The following is an 18,869-nucleotide window of genomic DNA, read 5'->3' on the forward strand; positions in this document are numbered from 1 at the left end:
GACCCGTGTTCTCACACCGACCCGTGTTCTCACACCGACCCGTGTTCTCACACCGACCCGTGTTCTCACACACTCGCACGTGCACGCGCGCGCACTTACTCCCGCGGGCGCGCGCGCCCGGCCCCGCCGGCGCAGCCAATGGGAGCCCCTCCCTCTCACGCGCCCGGGGGATACTCACGCGCCCCCGGACGTGGGCGGGGCGCCCCGCACTCTATGGTTCCGTCGGCGGGGCGCGGGCGCCCCCTGCCGGCCGGGAGGCGCGGCTGCAGCGGCGGGCGGTGGGGCGGGACGGCGACGGGCTGGCACCTCCGGGATTCCTAATTAAACCCGTCTTAATTAACAAGGGCTTGGGAAACTGAGAAGATCCTGACGGCTCATGGGAGAGACAGCCATTGCTGGCTGAGAGGGATAGGGGCCGCTCGTCCATCCTGCCCTCGGGAGAATCGACCTCCATCATCTCAAGCAGCATCTTCACCAGCTCTATCCTCTCCCGGAGGTGAAGGCTCTGGAGGGCTTGCTCACCTCCAGAGTATGGTTGTGGAAGACCGACCTCAGCTCCAGCTGCAGGTGCCGGCTGGGAATTTCTCATCTTTCCTAACTCACGGAGCCACATTGCCCACTTGGATGGCCCACCTGCAGCACTCAATGGCGAGTGTTTTCTGGGTTGTGAGCCCTTTGTCCCTGAAGAGCTGTAGTTTGGGAATGGCATCACCCACGTCAAACTCCATGGCTTGATCCAGGAGTTCCATCCACCGGGAAGAGTTGTTACACAGCAACCACTCTCATGCAATAGTGAAAAATAACAAATACAGGCAGGGCAGGACAAAATGGATCCTTGAAAGCAACAAGCCCATCTGCTCCCCCTTCCAGGCTCAGTCTTCGGGGCAGCATGTCCCAGTGTGTTTAGAGACAACCACTTGGAGTGTGCCCGAAGGAGGGCTGAGAATCAAAAGCCTTTTTCTTATCTCATTTCAGCTTTCTGCTGTCCAGTCTGGCAGACAGACATTGCCTGGCACCCGGTGACCTCCACACTGCACTTTTCAGCCTCCTCCCTCAGCTCAGGGGGAGTTAAACACCTCTGAGAGCAGCTGTAAGCACATAATAAAGTACTCCACTAGAGGAAGAGATTTCACAGGAGTTAAATTATCCTGTTTTAAGTACAGAAAAGTAAGAATGAATCCTTATTTTATTTAAAGATGTGATTTGAAGAAATCTTCATGATACTTCTATGATGGGAAATCCTCATGTGCACTCCTGTTTATAGGGGGCTGGAAGTGGGCACGTTTATGATGCTCTTGCATGATTTAGGAGAATTAAAGTCATTAAAGAGTTGAGCCAGTTCTGTGAGGTGACTCAGCATCTTGTGTGCCTGGAGGGACCTGTGGAAGTCCCTCAGCAGCTCAGTGCCAGAGCTGGGATCTGGCCCAGGTTTCCTGGCTGCCAGGTAGCAACTTCCCTCCCAGAACAGCCTTCACTGGTTTTGTCAGGCAATTACTTCTTCCTACGTGTTTCCCACCACAATTAGACAGGCAATGCAAACGCTGTCTGGAAGAAGCATTGTGGCTGCCTGGGAGGCTGGAGGAACAGGATGGATCCCTGCAGGATCTGCTCACGCCTCTGGACACCCAGCACACTGTGCTGGTCTCAGTCAGGACTTACCTGCAACTGCCAGCTGAGCTGTGTGTTCCACAGGACCTCCAGTGCTACATTGCATATCCCTTTGGCCACCTCCTGCTTGCCCAGGCATTGGAAGATTTTCACTAGGCAGTTCAGGATGGGAGGGTTGTCTCCATTTCTATTGCCTGTTGGAGCCAGAGAGGTGAAACACATTTTCATCAGTGACTTATTGCCTGCTGTGCTGATCAAAGGGACAAAACCATCTTGGATTGATTCGCTGGGGCAGCATTTTAACCAGGAGGGTTTAAGGCTATTCAGGAGATGTGGTCTGTGGGGAAAGCTGATCTGTTATTAAATCAGCAGACAGGACTGAATGCAGGGCTCAGCTTGGGGGTTATGTGCCTGAAAGCCTCTCTGTGATCCTTATTTTTTCCAGCTGTGCTGGGGGAACCTAATAAACGTACTGCTGCCCCTGCAGCCTTTCACCAAACTGCTCACCCGCTGCTCTGCCAGGGCTGATTTATGCCACTGGGGCCAAACAACAGTGGCCTAAGGGGGGTGTACCATGCACATGTCTGTCTGGAGCCTCCCCTCTTTGCCCTGGGGGATTTCCGGGAGGAAAATTGCTGAGGATGGGGGGAAGATGAAGGAAAGACTGAGCAGGCAATGGAAGCTGCCTGAGATCAGTCCCTGGCACAGATCCTCGCCAAAGCGATCGAGGGGGTCTGTGTGAGAGAAGCCACAGTCCTGGAACCCCACTGAGTGGTGGAAAAACCCCTTCCCTTTCCAGTAGCATCCTCAGGGAGCACCAGGTCAGGTCTAGGGAGGAGAAGTCAGGGAAGGCAAGAGGCCAAGTCATTCAGTGGCTGAACCTCTCTGCATCCTGCAGAGGATTTGCAGTCTGGGCTTTGGGTTGGCACAGAGAGGTGGCACATCCCATCTGGCCCTGGATGTGCTCTTACACAACCTGTAGGGTCTGTGAGCCCTGCGCTGGCTCACACACCTGGCTCACTAATGTCACTCCCTCCAGTGGTGTTACTGTAATTGCACAACTGCAGGACAAGGTTTTTATGCCCACTGGAGTGGTGGTTAAAGGTCCTGTCTTTTATTTGCCCCTGGTGAAGGTACTGGGGGATACAAAATTACTGCACAACCTCTGCATCCTGGCAGCTATCCAAGGTAACCTTTGGGTGCTTTCAGACAGCTCCCCCTGAGCAGACAACGGTTTCCATTACAACCAGGATCCCTGCCTTGACCCTGCTGTTTTCCAGCCCTGTCTCCACATAGGAAGGGACATTTCCTGAGGAACCACGGTGCTGGGTGCCACAGTGATGGCTGCCATGGCAAGGGCTGCCACCATTCCCGCAGTCCTTGGGGATTAGAGCTGCCAGGGTGTGGCTGCAGGCAGTCCTGGGGACATGGGCAGTCAGGGACATGGGCTGCACGTGTGGGGAGAGCTGAACTTAGCGATGTAGCTCCCCTCATCTCCCAGACTGTCTGTGCCTGCTGGGAAGCAGCGTCTTGCACAGAGACCTTTTGCACATGATGGTCTGGGACACCCAGCTCAATCTGGGAGCACCCTGGGGTGGAAGCCTGGGAGGAGGGCTGCTCACACTGAGCACCCAGTGCTGAGCACCCATTGCAGAGCACAGGCTGCCCTTAGGCAGGGAAGCTTGGCAGGAGCTCAGCAATGACCACGTTACCTCTGCCTGCATCCTCAGGCCTTTGCCCTTTTCAAGGGATGCTTGGACAGCCCTTCCCATTAGTTTTGTTCTGCTTCAGCTGCAAGCAAGCAGATGCACTTCATGGATGAGAGCAGCTGAATTTGAGTCCTTTTAGGTGCCAGGAGCTCCTTGTATCCTCAAAAGTCACATTCTGCTGCTTGAAAGCCAGTTTTTTCTCTAGCAGCATCAGCAGCACATTGCAGAGCCTGTTCAGGTAGGAGCCCTTGCCTTAGTACCCATTCCTGGAGCTGTATTCATCTTGGCAGCTTCCCCATGGAGAACCAGAACAAAGCCTAAAGGGCTCAAAGCTGACAGGGAAAGCTTTAGTCTGAAATAGTCCACCTTGGCTAGGGAGGAGCAGCGGGAAGCCACGTGGATTTTCTCCTTTATCCAGAGGAGTGAGGAACAGGCAACTTGAAAGAGGTCAAGGATGAAAACACCTTCGTAATTGGTGGGGATCACATTTGAGTGGGGAGGTTGTGACATGGCCGCCCTTCACTGCAGCTGGTAGTAGGTGACTGGTGAATGTGCTCAAGCCCACAGAGATAATCGACTCTTTATGGCCCACTGTGGCCAGAACTGCTGGTGGAGGGGATTGGCTGGGCTATGACTGGTTACTGTGTCCTCTCCTCCCTCCCCAACAGTACAGGCTTGGTTTGGTCAAGATGTGGCACATGTTGTTGTATCAGTCGCCAAGGTGAGTGGCTCTGGTGCTGGCACAATTGTCAGGAAAACACTTTGGGGTGGTGCATGGGGGATTTCCCAACCTGGGGGAACCTCAGTGGGAACTGAGAGCTGCCAGGAGCCCCCAGCTCACCAGACAGTGGCTAAGAGGACCTGGGCAGGGCCAGGAGCAAGGGCAAGAGAGAGAGACTGCTGGAATTGTACCACACCTTCCCTGGGGTAGGGCTGACAGGCAGACAGGATGCATGACACAGAGAATTCCCTGTCCTCTGAACACCGTGACTTAAAGGACAGGGGGCAATGACACTGCAACTGGTGACAGATGGGACAACTGTGTAATTGAAGCACTGGATTAGGACTGAGAAAGACTCGGCACCCCCACTGCAGGTTCCCTCTGTGGACAGGGAGGTTGGCATTGCCACACCTCTCCCCTCCCAGGAAAATGAGCAGACCTTGGTGCTTCCCCACCCCACAAGGGTAGTGGGACAGTTAAAGAACAACCAGCTCTCAAGGCACTTCACAGATGCTGAGGTGGTGGCTGTACTTGTGAAATGCAATTTTCCTGCAGTGGAGGTGTAGGCAGGTAGTTTCCACTCAGTTAGAGGAGGTACCTTGGGAAGGAACTGGAAGGTGGATGGATAATCAGGCTGTCAGGACTCATTCCCAGTGCCAGTACTGGACTGCTCAATGGCCCTGAACAAAAATCACCCTCTCAGGCTGTGCCTTGGTTTCCCTGTCTGAGGAAGGAAGGTAACAAGGCTCTCTGACTGCAGAGGGTTTGAAACCACCAGCGTGAAAATCCTGTGCAGCAGCTGGGAATTAGGCTAATGAGAGACCTCGGGACAGCCCTGCGCCCTCACCTTTGCTTGTGGGCAGGATTAGTGAACTGCTGTGGTGGCAGAATGGGTCGACAGCTCTGCAAGGGCTGTCTGCATCTCCAGCAGGTAGGCAGAAATCGGTCTTGGCAAAATATACCTTGGCAGCTTTGAGTGGGGCAGCCAGAAGTTACCTGTCCCATGATGGAAAGGGCATGATGAAATCAGCTTTCAGTACTGCCCAGCTTTGTTAATCTGCAAATTCCCATAGGAATAAAAACCCAATCTGAACAGTAAGTGGCATCTGCAATTCAAACACATCTCCCTGATCAAATAGCACCAGCTCCCAAATCGCTTTTCACATTACAGCTGTGCTTTTTAAGGGAATACCCAGGCTTTTAAGAGCTCTGTTCACCTCCATACTGTTTACGACTAATGAGATTAATCCAGCCAATAATTTCAGCCCACTGAATCACGTCCTCTTTCCACAGTGAGTGGCTCAAGCCCGTTGCTAAGAACAGCTGGAGTGATTTGATTTCTGCTCCATGTTGTTCAGATACCTCTGAAGAAATCACTGTTTTCCAAACAGAAGATGGTGCTGGAAAGCCCCAATCAGTGAATAAATGGCAGAGATGCCAGCAGATGAGGTGGGGTAGATGAAAATACTTACAGCATGCTGGCATGCAAGTTGAGAGATGGGAAACAACTCATGTCTTGTTCTGTGCTAATGAAATTTTTCTTTAGGCAATCAGCAGTCTAACTTTTATGTTCACGTAGTTATTTACACCTTGGACTTTATAGCAGTGACATAATTGAGATGATGATGCCAGATGCTGCACATCCTCCCATGGAACGTCTGCTGCCACATGACAGGTCAATCAGGGTTAAACATGTCCTCTCAAACACTACTATTACTTAAAGGAGTTGCACATACCTGTTGTGGGTGGTGTTACCACACCTGAGTAGGTCCAGGTCCACCAATGCAACTCCATGGAGAACTGGATCTGAAAAAGTGCAACTACAGCAAAGCAGAGCAGGGAATTAAAACCTGGAGGCAATGGAGAAAATGAGATGAGCAGAGCTGTCAGTAGTAACAAAGGCAGGCCATAAAAATGTACTAGGAGTATGCTGGATCTCTCAGAGAACCAGCTTTATCAAGTCTTGTACAAGTGTTTAGACCAGACCGGAATAATTAAATTTAGGTGTAATTACGTGTTAGTTGTGGCTGATTAAGTATGCTAATTAATCTGCAATTATCATTTGGTGGGGGGAGATAATGGAACACAGGTAAAATTGCAGTGATTTAAGGAAATCCTGACTATTGTTCCAGAGGCAAGCAAAGGAGGTCTGAAGGGAAATGCCTGAGCAGTGATGTGGGTGAGGGAGGGTACAGAAACACTGCTGGGGCAACAAAGGAGTATTGTGAAATGCAGCTGTAAGCCACGGACAACACAGAATGTGAGTAAAGCAACGAAGGGCTTTGGCACCTGAACTGCGGTTTCAGCAGGGCTGAGCCACTTGGCAGCCTGGATTTCAGGAGACAGCCTGGAAGCTTCTCTCTGTGAAGAGAACACTGGGAGAAGGTGTACCAGCTATGACCAGGGGAGGGGCAGGAACACCTCCCACTGAGCCTACAGAGCTGCCACAAAGGCATTTATCAGGGAAACAGAAGAGGTGGGTCTGAAACTCCTCAGGCTGAAGAGCACACTGAATCTTCATCCTCCCTTCCATGGCTGCTCTTTCAAAACAGGGATTAGATTTGTTAGCGTGAAGTGAGATGAATGAAGTAACTATCCATGTCAATAGGTAGCACCTAAATGCAAAATGGGGGCCTGTCCTCCTTGGACAAAACATCGCAGGGACAGAATGAGGCGAGGGGGAGGGAAAAGTCAGGATAACTGGCATCATGAGGCTGTGGAGCTAGCTGGGCGTAACTGAAGCGTTAAGCCTCGGCTATGGGGTGTTTGTTTGGTGCAGGTGTGTCTTGGGGCAGAGATAAGTGAAGGCTCACAGACTTCAAAGACATTCCTTCAAAGCAGTTTGTAGCACCAGGGTCCTCATTTCCCACCCATCTCCCAGTGCCTCGGGTCTCTCACCCAGAGAGCAGCTTTCCTCAGTAATTGCTGACCATGTGTAACGACACAATAAGCACGGGAGAAATGATAAACAGCTGTTGAAAAGCATGTAACACTCATTAAAAGACACCACTTTGAACAGTACGCTGGCCAGAGCTTTATTTCCAACAGCCAGTACAACCAAAAATCAAGAGCAACAGCAATTATGTGTGTGCATGTGTGTGACTGATACAGTTGCAGTACTCAATCACGGCATACAAAGTTTGCCAATAAATTAAGAAGTGAAAAAACAAACACAGTGCATACCTAAAGATCATCAGTACATAAGTGAAACACAGCCTAAGTAGAAGTATTTGCATATCCTCTAGCTGTTTTAACATTGCCCTTTCAAAGCTAACCAAACCACTCTTGCTCTGTGCAGACTATCATACAAGCACTGGGCTAAGTCGTAGCTTTGCCCCAGGGGCAGGAAGGCAGGTCACACCCTGAGAATCAACACTTGCCTTCCTGTGTGTCCCTGGTGCAGCCTGGAATGGCGTGGCAGACACTCCTGGATCACTGACACAGCTCCATGGCTCGGGCAGCACTGCAGACACTCTGCACTGGCTGTGTCTCCCCATGGAACGCTGTCCCGGCCACCATTCCACTGCACAGGATTTTGGGGGGTACTTTACTTGCACATGATATGCATCACTGAGTTACAGCCCAAACTTATTCCTGCTACCGCTTTATCATTGGTTTCATCTGGACCATAAACATCCATCTATCAATAAATAAAATCATTGGTTTAGCACGCATAATAAAATTACACCTCCCACTGGTAACTGTTCAGGAAGTTCTCCGTGTTACCCCTACAAAAGCCTCAAGAGAGGGACTTTCTTTTCCCTCGAGCTCAGTAAGGTTTCAAGTAACAATTTTCAGTACTGCTTGGACAAGACACAGGCTTGGTTTGGAACCCTGTTTCTAGCTACAGGGTCAAAACATTTCCACACTTCTACACTCAATTGTATCAAGTCCATGACTGTGCCATTTTCACCTGTGAGCAGCAGAAGAGGGAACTAACAGCACTTGCTGTTGATTTCCTCTCCAGGTGACTGAAACAGTCCTTTTACAAAGCCTATCAACCTAACCCAACTAAAATGAAAAGCAAAACTGTCACTCGAGTCAGAACCAAAGCCTGTGTGTATCAAGATTCACATCAAGAGTTCTTATCCACAGCCACTTGCTTTAATAAACCTCGTATAAACGCAGCCTTGACTTCCTTTTCCTATTGGGCCAGGACAGAACCGTCTGAAATAACCCACATCTTCCTCCAACTGAGTACTTTTAAGGCACTAAAATTAAGCCACAACCAAAAAACCCCCAAAAAACCAAACCAATCAAACAAAAAAATCCAAATAAACCAACCCACAAGGAAATTAAAATTTGGCTATATGAAATAGCAGCAATTCTTTTCAGTGGTCTACAAAGCCAGAACATTGATACTTTGGGGCAAAAAAACCAATGCACTGTTGGCCAACTACGAAATACCTAAAACCTACACATCCATTCGCACTTCATAATCAAAATCAGTACAAATCTGATAGGCACAAGTAAAAAGCATCTTCTTCACACCTCAGTGCTCAGTTTTGAAACAGAAGCCACTGCCAGGGAGCTCAGCTGCCGTGCAGGACACCCCAGGTAGTGCAGCACCACCACCACCAGTGCTGGGCAGCCAGCTGGAGGAGGATGGAGCCACTGCGGAGCTGCTCTGCAGGATACTGACTGAAGGCAAATGTTTTTAACAACAGGATTAATTACACAATGCTTTGGCACCTATTTCTCAGCCCTCCCCTCCCATTTTCAAAAGTAATGTTAAATAGAGCTATGGTACACAGCTGGTGTAACTCCAGTATCTTCATCCATTCCCATTATTTTTCTTCTGCTTGGAAATAGGTGAATTCACCTATGTCACTACATTAGATACAAAGGCTAGCACTTCAGATTTCTTCAAAACAATCACTCTGAGTTTGGAAAACTGATTTTAAAACATACGAAGAAATACTAAACATAAATGTATAAAGCAGGAATTCATACCTTTAAACATCAACAAGAATGAGCTTATTTGGAGAGCAATAAAGCTTTTTTTTTAAAAGGATATACTGACTAGCTATAGGTAAATTCCTCTTTCCCTGATTGCTTGTTTAGCTAAGCCAGGCTCAGTGCCTTGCAGATTTGCAGATTTTGTCATACACTTCTGGAAAGGCATCCTTGCAATTCATCTGCTCCCTCAGCTTGTGGTACAACGAACCATCAAACATATCCCAGAACTCCTCACGGGTCATATAGCAATCTGCATACAGCATCTGGAAACTGGAGAGCAGGGGAAAAAAAAGGGACAGTGATTCAACATTAATTGTGCCACAAGATTTGATACAGAATATTAAATAAAAAATTCAGGGCAAGATATGAATAGCAAATATTCAACAACAAAACCCATCAAAAGTGCTTTTTAAAAACAAGCAAGTACAATTGCTCTCATGGATTATGTTGGGATGCTCAGCCAACAATATTTTGTGGATTTAACATTACCATGATCTCTTTTCCAAGAGGAAATAATACATAAAGGTGAAAACAGCAGTATACTGCTACAGTCACTTTGGTGAAGGGCAAGATGGGAAAAGAAAGTAATTAATTATTGCTTTTAAAATATAGCTCTTTAGTCATCAATGTATTGATACTTTCATATGTTTTGCTACTACAAGGATTAAAAAAAAGTGTATAAAAGGTGGGTCATGTTTAGCCATCCTAACCATGTGAAGCCAACTCCTCTGACAACCTGTATTCTATCAACTTGTATTCACAGAAACACAAGTCTGGAGAGAACTTCTAAAGTTCAGCCAAACCCAGAGTCTGGCTCCTTGCATCGAAAACCATACATAACCTACATTCTCCCTGACAAATACTTTTTAACTGCTCTTGAAAGACAGATTTTCTTCCATTCAACAGATTTTAATTTCAGCTTAAAAAAACACAAAGGTGTATTCTGCATGTTTTCTTATGATCCACGGAGATATAGTCATGGTGTGTGGTATCAGCTGTGTTATGAAATCCATTCAAGGCAGATATAGCAATACATCCTTTGACTTTTTAGTTTCTTAGGACTGAGTACTGAGAATAGAACTTGGAAGGGAAAACACCACCAAATCAGACCAGGCCGAGAAACTGAATTCATAGTGTAAATGAAGCACAGTGTAACAAAGGTCCATTTACAAATTAAATCCTTATTTAGTTGTGGACTCTTCCTCACTTTCATCCTGTGCTTTCTAAACTGCAGCTAGCATCAGAGTACAGCAGCAAAACACAAACTTACATAAAAGCTCTATCGTTGTGTGCAATTACACAACTATAAGATTAGGCATTTATCCATTGCTTATTTCCCAGTGGCAGGTAGAAAACAGACAAAATTTTTTAGTAAAGGTCTTTAAATTAAAAGCTCAATTTCAAGTTAATAAAAATAAAAAGCTTAAAATTAACTTTGGGTTTCTTTGTTCTCTGGCAGATCCCTTTTTGCCGCTCAAAGTCATTTACAGTCCCCAGATCATCTTGAAGCAGCCTCACCATTGTTGCTCAGCCACATGGGACATGATCACTGTTAGACTGAGAAGTAGGTCAAAATAGAAATGTGGATAAATTATACTGATGGTGTAAAAATACCGTGTAGTTGCTTTTTGTTCCTGAGAAACCAGCCTGTGGCTGCTTCTCCACTGACACCACTACAGCAAATTAGGCTGGCATGAGTCCGTGACAGATGGTGGGCACATGCCTCACGCCTACTGTGGTCCTGTTGTAATAAGAACTGAGGCAGGGAAAAGGAAGCTCTGGAGTACAAGTTTTGTGGGAGGAAAGGCTCCCACCACCACACAGGGACTGCAGGGAGAGCCAAGGCCGAGATCCTTGGGCAAGGACACCCTGGCACAAGGACAGGGCAGAGCCTCAGCAAGGACTGCAGGAAGAACAGTCCCAAGGGCAGGCAGGAAAGCTGTCCAAACTTTTAACAGCCTGCAGGATTCCTGAGGGATGTATTCCAAGGAGGTGTTTTGTTACAGCAGACTCCACTCCCAGAGCAGCCTGGAAGTGAAAGGTCACCCAAAGCCATCCACCTCACAAATACACTGCAAGAACTTCAGCCAGAGTGCCCATTTGGTTGGTTGGATTTGCAATCAAACTATAAAGTGAAACCATATTCAAAAATCATACCATCAAAATTAGAAATTTAAATTAGTTTTCAATTATTGTAGTTGCTAAATTATTGCAATATTAAAGTTCTGTGGGATTAAATAACTGTGATTAAATGACATGGGAGTGAGTTATAGGCATTATTACTGCTCTGAGGAGTTGTCTCCTTACCCATGCACACTTCTTACAAACTTTTCCATTTGCCTCATTGAAGCCCTGGCTTCAAATTGTTTCCTTTTGGGCTCTCCATAAGCTCCTATATCCACATAGAGTTCGGCTTCATCTCCTTTGGGGTGGACCATACCAGGATTGTTGGGCAATATGAAAGGACATAACCAAAGAGGGTACACCTGCAGAGGTAGGAAAACACTGTATCACTTATTTTGTAACAAAACAATCCTTTAAGCTTGTTAACAAATGTGACAAAATAAAGAGTTAAGAAGACTTCTTCCCAATCTGGGATTGAAACTCTTCCTTTCAGCTCTTCCTTTCCAGTTGTCCTGGTGTTGTTCTTAGCTGCACTTTCTAATGACTGTAACACAAACAGACTGAGTGTCCTAGAATTACATCTCCTCCCCTTTAAATATTTGAAATGAAAAGGAAACAAACCAAACAAATAAACCATCCCTGATCCCAAAGCAACAACTGAATAAACATTCTGAGTAAAAAAGAGAACAAAGAGTTTCTTTTCCAGGTTAGTCTAAAATTGAAATTGCCAAGTTTGTACTTCTACACTAACTGAAATAAATTCAGAAATAAAAGCAAGAAAGGGAAATGAATCTCCACAGTTGGTGCTTAGTGAGAGCACCAATCATTTTAGATGAAAGGAAAATCATTTCAACTTTTACTAAGTGATAAAATCTTTTAGAAGTGTTGGCTTCTACTAAAGTTTGAATCTTTTTTTTTAATAATTTTTTTAAAAATTGTTTTGGAAAGCTGTGTGCATTTCTGCTGCAGCCTTGAATCACGGACTCACAAAGCACAGTACTCCCCAGGACACAATAATGACCTTTCACACAAACAGAATATTATGTCTGAAGATCAACAGTCACAGTTCTTATCACAAACATTCCAAGATTCACTGCATCCTAAAAACACGTGTTCTTACATTAAGGTCAATGTGGAAGGTCTGGATGGATTTTTCAAGGCTCTTCATTGGCACCAACATGTCCTGTACAACGTGGTGCTGCTCGTACAGCTTTCGAATGGTTTCTCCTTGGGTGAGTTTTAACAAGGAGATTTTTGGAGGAACCATCCAGCCAAACAGGTAACGGAAGATGGGGTTATTGCCAAATGGAATGATATCCTTTAAAGAGGGAAAAAAAAAGAGTTTGACAGAAGAATGTGTAAGTGAACTAAAAGAACACTTCAGAATCCTCAGAACAATATTAAGCCAGATTTTCAATAAATTTAACTGCTGATACTTTTGCTAAGTTACTATAATACAAATATGAGGAAATAAGAGATTGAACTTGGCTACAGAGCCCTGCCCTAAAGCCTCCTCTAGTTACCACTAATTTTCAGTGCTACAAATCACAAGACACCCAGCCTCAAACACTTTCAGAGAACGAAATTCAGAGAACAACAGGCTATTATCTTACAACCGCCAAGGGAGGAGTGCACAAGAAGCTAAACTTACAGAACTCTTGCAAGAATAAACACATACAAGATCAGTTCTTAAAAGCATTTTAAATCTGTAAAATTTGTATTACTTCCTGCACAGCCAACTCCTATCTAACTTCTCCAGGAGGTGAAAAGATCTGGTATCTCACTCCAGAGATTCAAAATGTAACAACAGGAATACTTAAGAATGTCAAATAAAGTTTTGCATAACTGCACATCGCAACAAAATATTTACGAAATTCAAAGTAATGACCTTACTGCATAATTACTGCTCTGAGCTTAGGCAGGGCAAATTTTCAGCCATAATTTCACATTAATGTTTTTTCCATCATCTGAATTTGAAAATCACTGAGCAGGTATAAAAGCTTCATGCTGAAATATGTACTTAAGGTGTAAATTCAGAAAAGCACTAAATCAGAAATCAGGAGTTTATGGTACAATGCCTTATGTAAAAGAAGTGCCCTTGGGTTTGTTTTACTCAAATGTGAACTTGTAAATTTGCCCTAAGTTTCACTGGGTTTTTCTGCCATGAAAGACACAAGTTGTTGCCAAGGGGAAGAAGATACATTGTACCTACACTGGGAAAGAGCAGAGTACCCTCCTGCATATGTATCTTAATTTTGGAACTGGTCTTACTTGGAGCTCCCAGAAGATACTGCGTGTATGTCTGTGATAATAATGTCTGGAAGGAATGTATTCTATTCCAGTCCTGTCAGCTTTCAAATACTTCTCCACATGCTTAAAGAACCATGGCTTGTAGTAGTTGCCAATTCTGTTTATCTGCAAGAAAACATTCATTCATTAGATAAGTTACACCTTCCTAGCCAACATGGAGTATGTCCCCAAATTCCTTTACTGTGAGGAATCTATGTTATACTCTCTGTGACAGAACCTTCATTTCTCCACCTGCATGGCTCCTTCTTACCTTTCTTGCATTAACACTTAATTTAAGTGAGGCTTGCTAAGGCTTGCCACTTACAAGTTATTTAAGAGACCATGAATGTGACAGAACTGGATTCCTAAAATACCAGTCTCTAAATCCACCATCAACCCAAAGTCTCACATGGCAAAGGAGAAACATCCAGGTGGAGGGTTGCATGAACAGTTAGCATGTCCCTCCTGTACTTATCCCTGATGTGTTTGACCAATATTAACAGAATTCAAAGCTTGCTGGGAAGAGAGTTACTCTGAATAACTGCAGTTCAAAGCAGCATTGTTCAGTGTAGGAGAAAAGATCCTTCTCTTCCCCCTCAGGTACTGAAATGAAGAATCTGTAGACTGAATTATTTGCTAGAATAATGAAATCAGTGGGTCATTTCTCATCAGTTGAAGAGATTTAGAGAACAGACTCTGTCACAGTAGCAAAGAACAGTAATTTAAAATATTCTGACGGACAGATCTAACTTTTAATCCCATGTTAAGAGATTGTTCCAATTTTATAATAGTTTTATACTGGCATCTAGTACAGTTTCATTAGACTTTGGGAGTATTTTTTTTCTTTGTGAATAACTTCCCTTTAGTTACCTTGCTTTGCTCAGCTTCATCAGTCAAGACTCCTGTCATGATAACCGCTTCATCCAAAGAATACAGAAGTCCTTCCACAAAACTATTCTCCTTTTTCTTAGACTCTTCAGTGAACTTCTCACAAATCTTCTGCAGTCCTCTCACGGGCTCATAATGTATTTTGACATATTTCTTGGCAGGAATCATTTTTATTTCTGCTGCAACCAGGAAACCCAAAGTACCACAAGACCAAGGCACTGCATAAAATAGGTCTGAGTTTTCAGTCTGCAAAAAGTATGTCATACTAAATCATATATCCACACTGATAACTGTCAACGACATTGTAAATGATAGCAAAGTAACATTTTGTCTTACTGGTGAACATCTCACAAGGCTTCCATCAGCAAGAACAAGTTCATAGGCCACACAGGTGTGTTGAAAAAGTCCATAGATATGGGATGATGACTCAATGCCAGTTCCCATGATCAGGCCACCTTATCAAGAGAGCACATAACAAACCAAATGAAACACACTCCAAAATGAAGGTGGTTTATGAGAGCAAAACCTGACTTCTAAGCTCTGGGCATGACTTTTAAGATTATTTGAAAAAGTAAAAAAAAGGCAGTGTTTATAGCATATTTACCACAAGGAACATAAGGTTCAGCAGAGTATTTATAGAACCTTTAAAATAATGCAATGTTACTGCATAAAAAAACTAATGAAAGTGCAGCAAAATCAATGAGTCTCTTGTCATCACAACGACCCTTACCTACTGTGAGATCATCCAGCTCTGGTACCACAGGAATAGTCCAGCCCATGGGATTCAGGTGTGCAGTCAGCTGGCCCATGGACACCAAAGGTTCCACACGAACAATCTAAAAAGCAACAAAAAAACCCAGTTCCCCCAACAAACATAAATTAAGTGTTTAGCATTAATGGAGACAAAATATGGCTAACTGGATACACTTCCATCTGTTGTCAGAACTCAGAGACTCACTTTCCTGAGAGCGCTACTAAAAATAGTTGAAACTGTTTAGTGATTCCTCCTCTGCCTCAACATCTTGTTGCTCAGTGCCCAAAACCATAAATCAATCTGGTCTTTTAGACTTCAGCACATAAAAGCCAAGCAATTCCATATGCTGGGGGTTTTTTTGACAAAATGATCCAAGCACACATTGTAAACCCTAAAATTTGGTGGGTCTGCTGCTACAGCAATCCTTTCCTCTGTATGGAATCTAACCTTTTCAGCTACAGATATTGTAAAGAAAGCTGTAAACTTTACTATTATAAAAGCTTTGTGATGGAATTTGTTACCTGTCTTTCACTGTCCACTTCCAGGACATCCATTAAGTTGATCATGATGTTCTTATGGGTCTTCTTATACTTGCCAACACGAAGTGACACAGTCAGCCAGCCTGGCCGGCCTGTGCACATGTATCTCTTGCTGCCTTCGTTTTTCCATTCCCGAACCTGCAAGAAGTAACAACTGAAACATTCTTCTCTCGCTGTGAAAAGATGTTCATAAATACTGTTACTCCTCTACATCAAGTAACAAATCCTGGATATCTCCATGTTAGAGTAGGGATGCTTTGGAACTCAGACCTCCGAACTTCTAAATAAAGTACCACCAGAGTGGTCTAGCTATCTAAAGGAAGCCTTTCTAATATCCTGTACCTTTGGGGTTTTTTGGGTAGGGATTCAGAAAACTAGCAAGAAACTAACACAGTTTAAAAAACCCACAGAAAAACCTGTACTCTAAGGGAAGTATTATCACTGTCATAATCTTAGTTCTACTCCAAAACACACAAAAAGTAGCCTGAGCCTGCAACTAAATGGGCAAAGAGAGAAAACCTGGTCTGGAGGAAGCAACCTTGGGCAATTTGGTCTAGAGAAAGGTGTCCCTGCCCCTGGCAGGGGGGTTGGAATGAGGTGGTTTTTAAGGTCCCTTCCAATTCAAAACCTTCTAGGACACCATGAAAAGTTGAGAAGGAAAATGTGTAAGCCATACATATGATCCAGGAATTCTGCAAAGCCACAGTGGTTAACAGCTGGAGAACAAACATCAATTGTAGTGTTTTCTTCAAAGCTCAACTGCTGCTACAGATGGTAAAAAAAAACCAAACAACCCCAAACCCTCAGAGAATAACTCTGTGCACATTAATATCTGCGACGAACGTGAGAGGCAAGGAATAAAACAGAAGACGTTGACAGAATTACCATCAATACTAGAGAGCACAGAAACATTACAGACATCTGCATTTCTGGGTGGAGGAAAAGTTTCATTTCCCCCTCAACCATCTCCTGGAACTGGCAGTGCCGAGAAGCAGGATGTTAAATGGTATTAAAACACAGTATTGAGCCTGCCATTCCCAGGCTGCTGTTCCCACGTTCCACACACGTGTGTCCCTGAGCCAGGTGAGCGTCCAGCGCGGCTCACGGCACGTCCCTGAGGATGCCGCAGCGCCAGGAGCCGCAGGGGGGAAGTTCCAGAAGAGTTTCAGAGCGGGACAAAACACCCACAGGGGCTGAAACACCCGCTGGCGTTTATTCCTTTGTTTTTTCCCGCTCCGGCTGGACTTTGCCCCGGGTGCGGGATGGGGGGGAAGGAGCAGCAGGGTGGGCACGGGCTGGCAGGGGGTGGGACAGAGACAGGTTCTCCCCGCTCAGAGCCATCCCCCAGCCCGGGGCGGGGGTCCTGGGGTCCGGGCGAGTCTCACCTGCGCCTGGATGTGCCGGACGCGCTGGGCGTGCTGCCGCGGGGCGCTGTGGAGGCGCCAGACGGCCCATGCGCGCAGCTGGTAGTAGATATCGAAGAGGATGGAGAGCGGCAGGAGGAAGAGGCAGACGAAGACCCAGCGGTGGTGCACCAGCACGGCCTCCAGTCCGCGGTGGCGCACCCAGAGCAGCAGCAGCAGGAGCCCCGCGCCCACCGACCACAGCGCCGACATGGCGCCCGCCGCCCGCCCGCGCTCCCTCACGGCCGCGGGGACCCCGCCATGCCGCGCCCGCCGCTCGCGCGCTCGCCGCCCGCGCCACGCCCCCCCCGCGCCATTGGCCCGGGAGTGAGGCGAGGGGAGGGCAGCGGCCAATCCGAGAGCTCCGCGGAGATCGGACCAGGCGCTGCGGGAGCCGATTGGCTGCGCGCGGCCGGCCCCGCGCTCCTCATCGCCCCGGCCGGCGGGGCCCCCCCGGGGCGGGGGAGTCACCGACAGGGGACGGAGCGGGGGAGCCGGGTCGGACCCCCGGGCAGGGCTGGGGAACGGGCCTGGGACACGGGGTGAGGGGGAACAGGGCAGGGGGGACCCCCCAGTCAGGGTTACGGAGTTAGGACTGGCCCTTGGCAGAGCAGTGGTGGAGGTGCTGTGGTGGCCAGTGCCCCTCAGGCACGGAGCTCGCCCTGATGTCTTTTGATTGGGGGTCTGGAGCAAAACACCTCCAACATCCTTCACTTGTGTCATTCCTTCTGGCGTTGTACCAGAGAACCCGCAGTGCAGGCATCTCCCGCAAAGTCGGAAGTGCCGTGGGGTACACTTTATAGAGGGAAGAAGGAGGTACACACCTTCAAAACGCGACTTTCTCTCTAAAACCCTAGCAGAAAATTCCTCTCCATGATGGAACTGCGGGAGGGAAGATATATAAAGTCTATGAGATAAAGCTTTTGGTTTTAAGCTAAAATGCATTCTGTCCCTCAAGAGGTGTGCTATTTGAGAGTGGCAGAGGTCCACTGATCGCCCCAGGAGGTGCTGGCACAGCCAGTGCTGTCAGGAACTCTGGGAATGTCAGAGACCTTGCCATAGCACCACTAGGTTCAGAGAGGAACACAGAATCAAAGTGTTCTGTAAGGATGCTACCATGGTGGTGTAGGACATTAACGTGTCAGATGGGGCCTCTTCCTCTTTGTCAGCAGGACAAATGCTCACCTTGGCCTTTGGCTGCCACAGGAAATACCTGGGAGCTCCAGGCTGGAAGGGATCAGTGCATCAGGGTTCAGAGCTCAGCTGTGGCTATGGCAGGCAGCCACACTTTATAGCCTCCTCCAGACAGCTCAGAGGCTTTGTTTTGAACCCTGTTTATGTTTTCATAGACTCACAGAACGGTTTGGGTTGGAAGAACCTTAAAGGTTATCTAGTTCCAACCCCCTGTTGTGGACAGGGACACCTTCCACTAGACCACATTGCTCAGGGCCCCATCCAACCTGGCCTCCTTCCATCACTTCCAGGGATGGAAGTTTTGGCATGCTGCTTTTATTGGTTTTCTCCCACTGCTTTTATTGAAAGACTGATCTGAAACTTCACAGCTCTCATATTTGGAAACAGTCTCTCAATTTCTAGCTTGAATTTATTTACAGCCAAATTTATATTTGTTGCACTTGATCCTAGTCTGTCCACTAGCTTTTCTTACATCTGAGATGATAACTACTTTTATTTACCAATTCGTCTGCTGACTGAAATTATTCAGGGAAAAGAAGGTTCCTATACCCTAGGAGAGGTTATTTTAACCTCTCAGAACAAGCTAAATAATTATTCCTGATCTGAGTGTGATCAAGTGCTGGGCTTATTGAATAACAGCATCATTTATTCATAAGGGGATATTTATGCTTTCAGTGTAAA

The 18,869-nt window shown here is 46.5% G+C and overlaps 2 protein-coding genes across 2 annotated transcripts in view; both read right to left on the bottom strand.

Moving 5' to 3' along the window:
• PARS2 (prolyl-tRNA synthetase 2, mitochondrial (putative)) overlaps window positions 1–163 on the bottom strand; it is a 3,181-nt gene extending 3,018 nt beyond the window's left edge. The window contains exon 1 of the mRNA XM_017805314.1: window positions 100–163. The gene's annotated coding sequence lies outside the window, so the exon portion shown is untranslated. The remainder of the gene's footprint in view (window positions 1–99) is intronic.
• Window positions 164–7,048: 6,885 nt separating this feature from the next.
• DHCR24 (24-dehydrocholesterol reductase) lies at window positions 7,049–17,271 on the bottom strand. Its single transcript, XM_017805621.1, has 9 exons — window positions 16,977–17,271; window positions 15,574–15,729; window positions 15,029–15,134; window positions 14,635–14,753; window positions 14,281–14,544; window positions 13,393–13,536; window positions 12,242–12,439; window positions 11,305–11,483; window positions 7,049–9,267 (listed from the first exon to the last, which is right to left on the bottom strand). Exons 1-9 carry the CDS (start codon window positions 17,205–17,207, stop codon window positions 9,114–9,116), a joined length of 1,551 nt encoding a protein of 516 aa, XP_017661110.1. The 5' UTR covers window positions 17,208–17,271; the 3' UTR covers window positions 7,049–9,113.
• Between the last annotated feature and the right edge of the window lie 1,598 nt (window positions 17,272–18,869).

This window comes from Lepidothrix coronata, unplaced genomic scaffold (assembly GCF_001604755.1).
Source record: "Lepidothrix coronata isolate B3197 unplaced genomic scaffold, Lepidothrix_coronata-1.0 Scaffold12, whole genome shotgun sequence".
NCBI classification, from domain to species: Eukaryota; Metazoa; Chordata; class Aves; order Passeriformes; family Pipridae; genus Lepidothrix; species Lepidothrix coronata.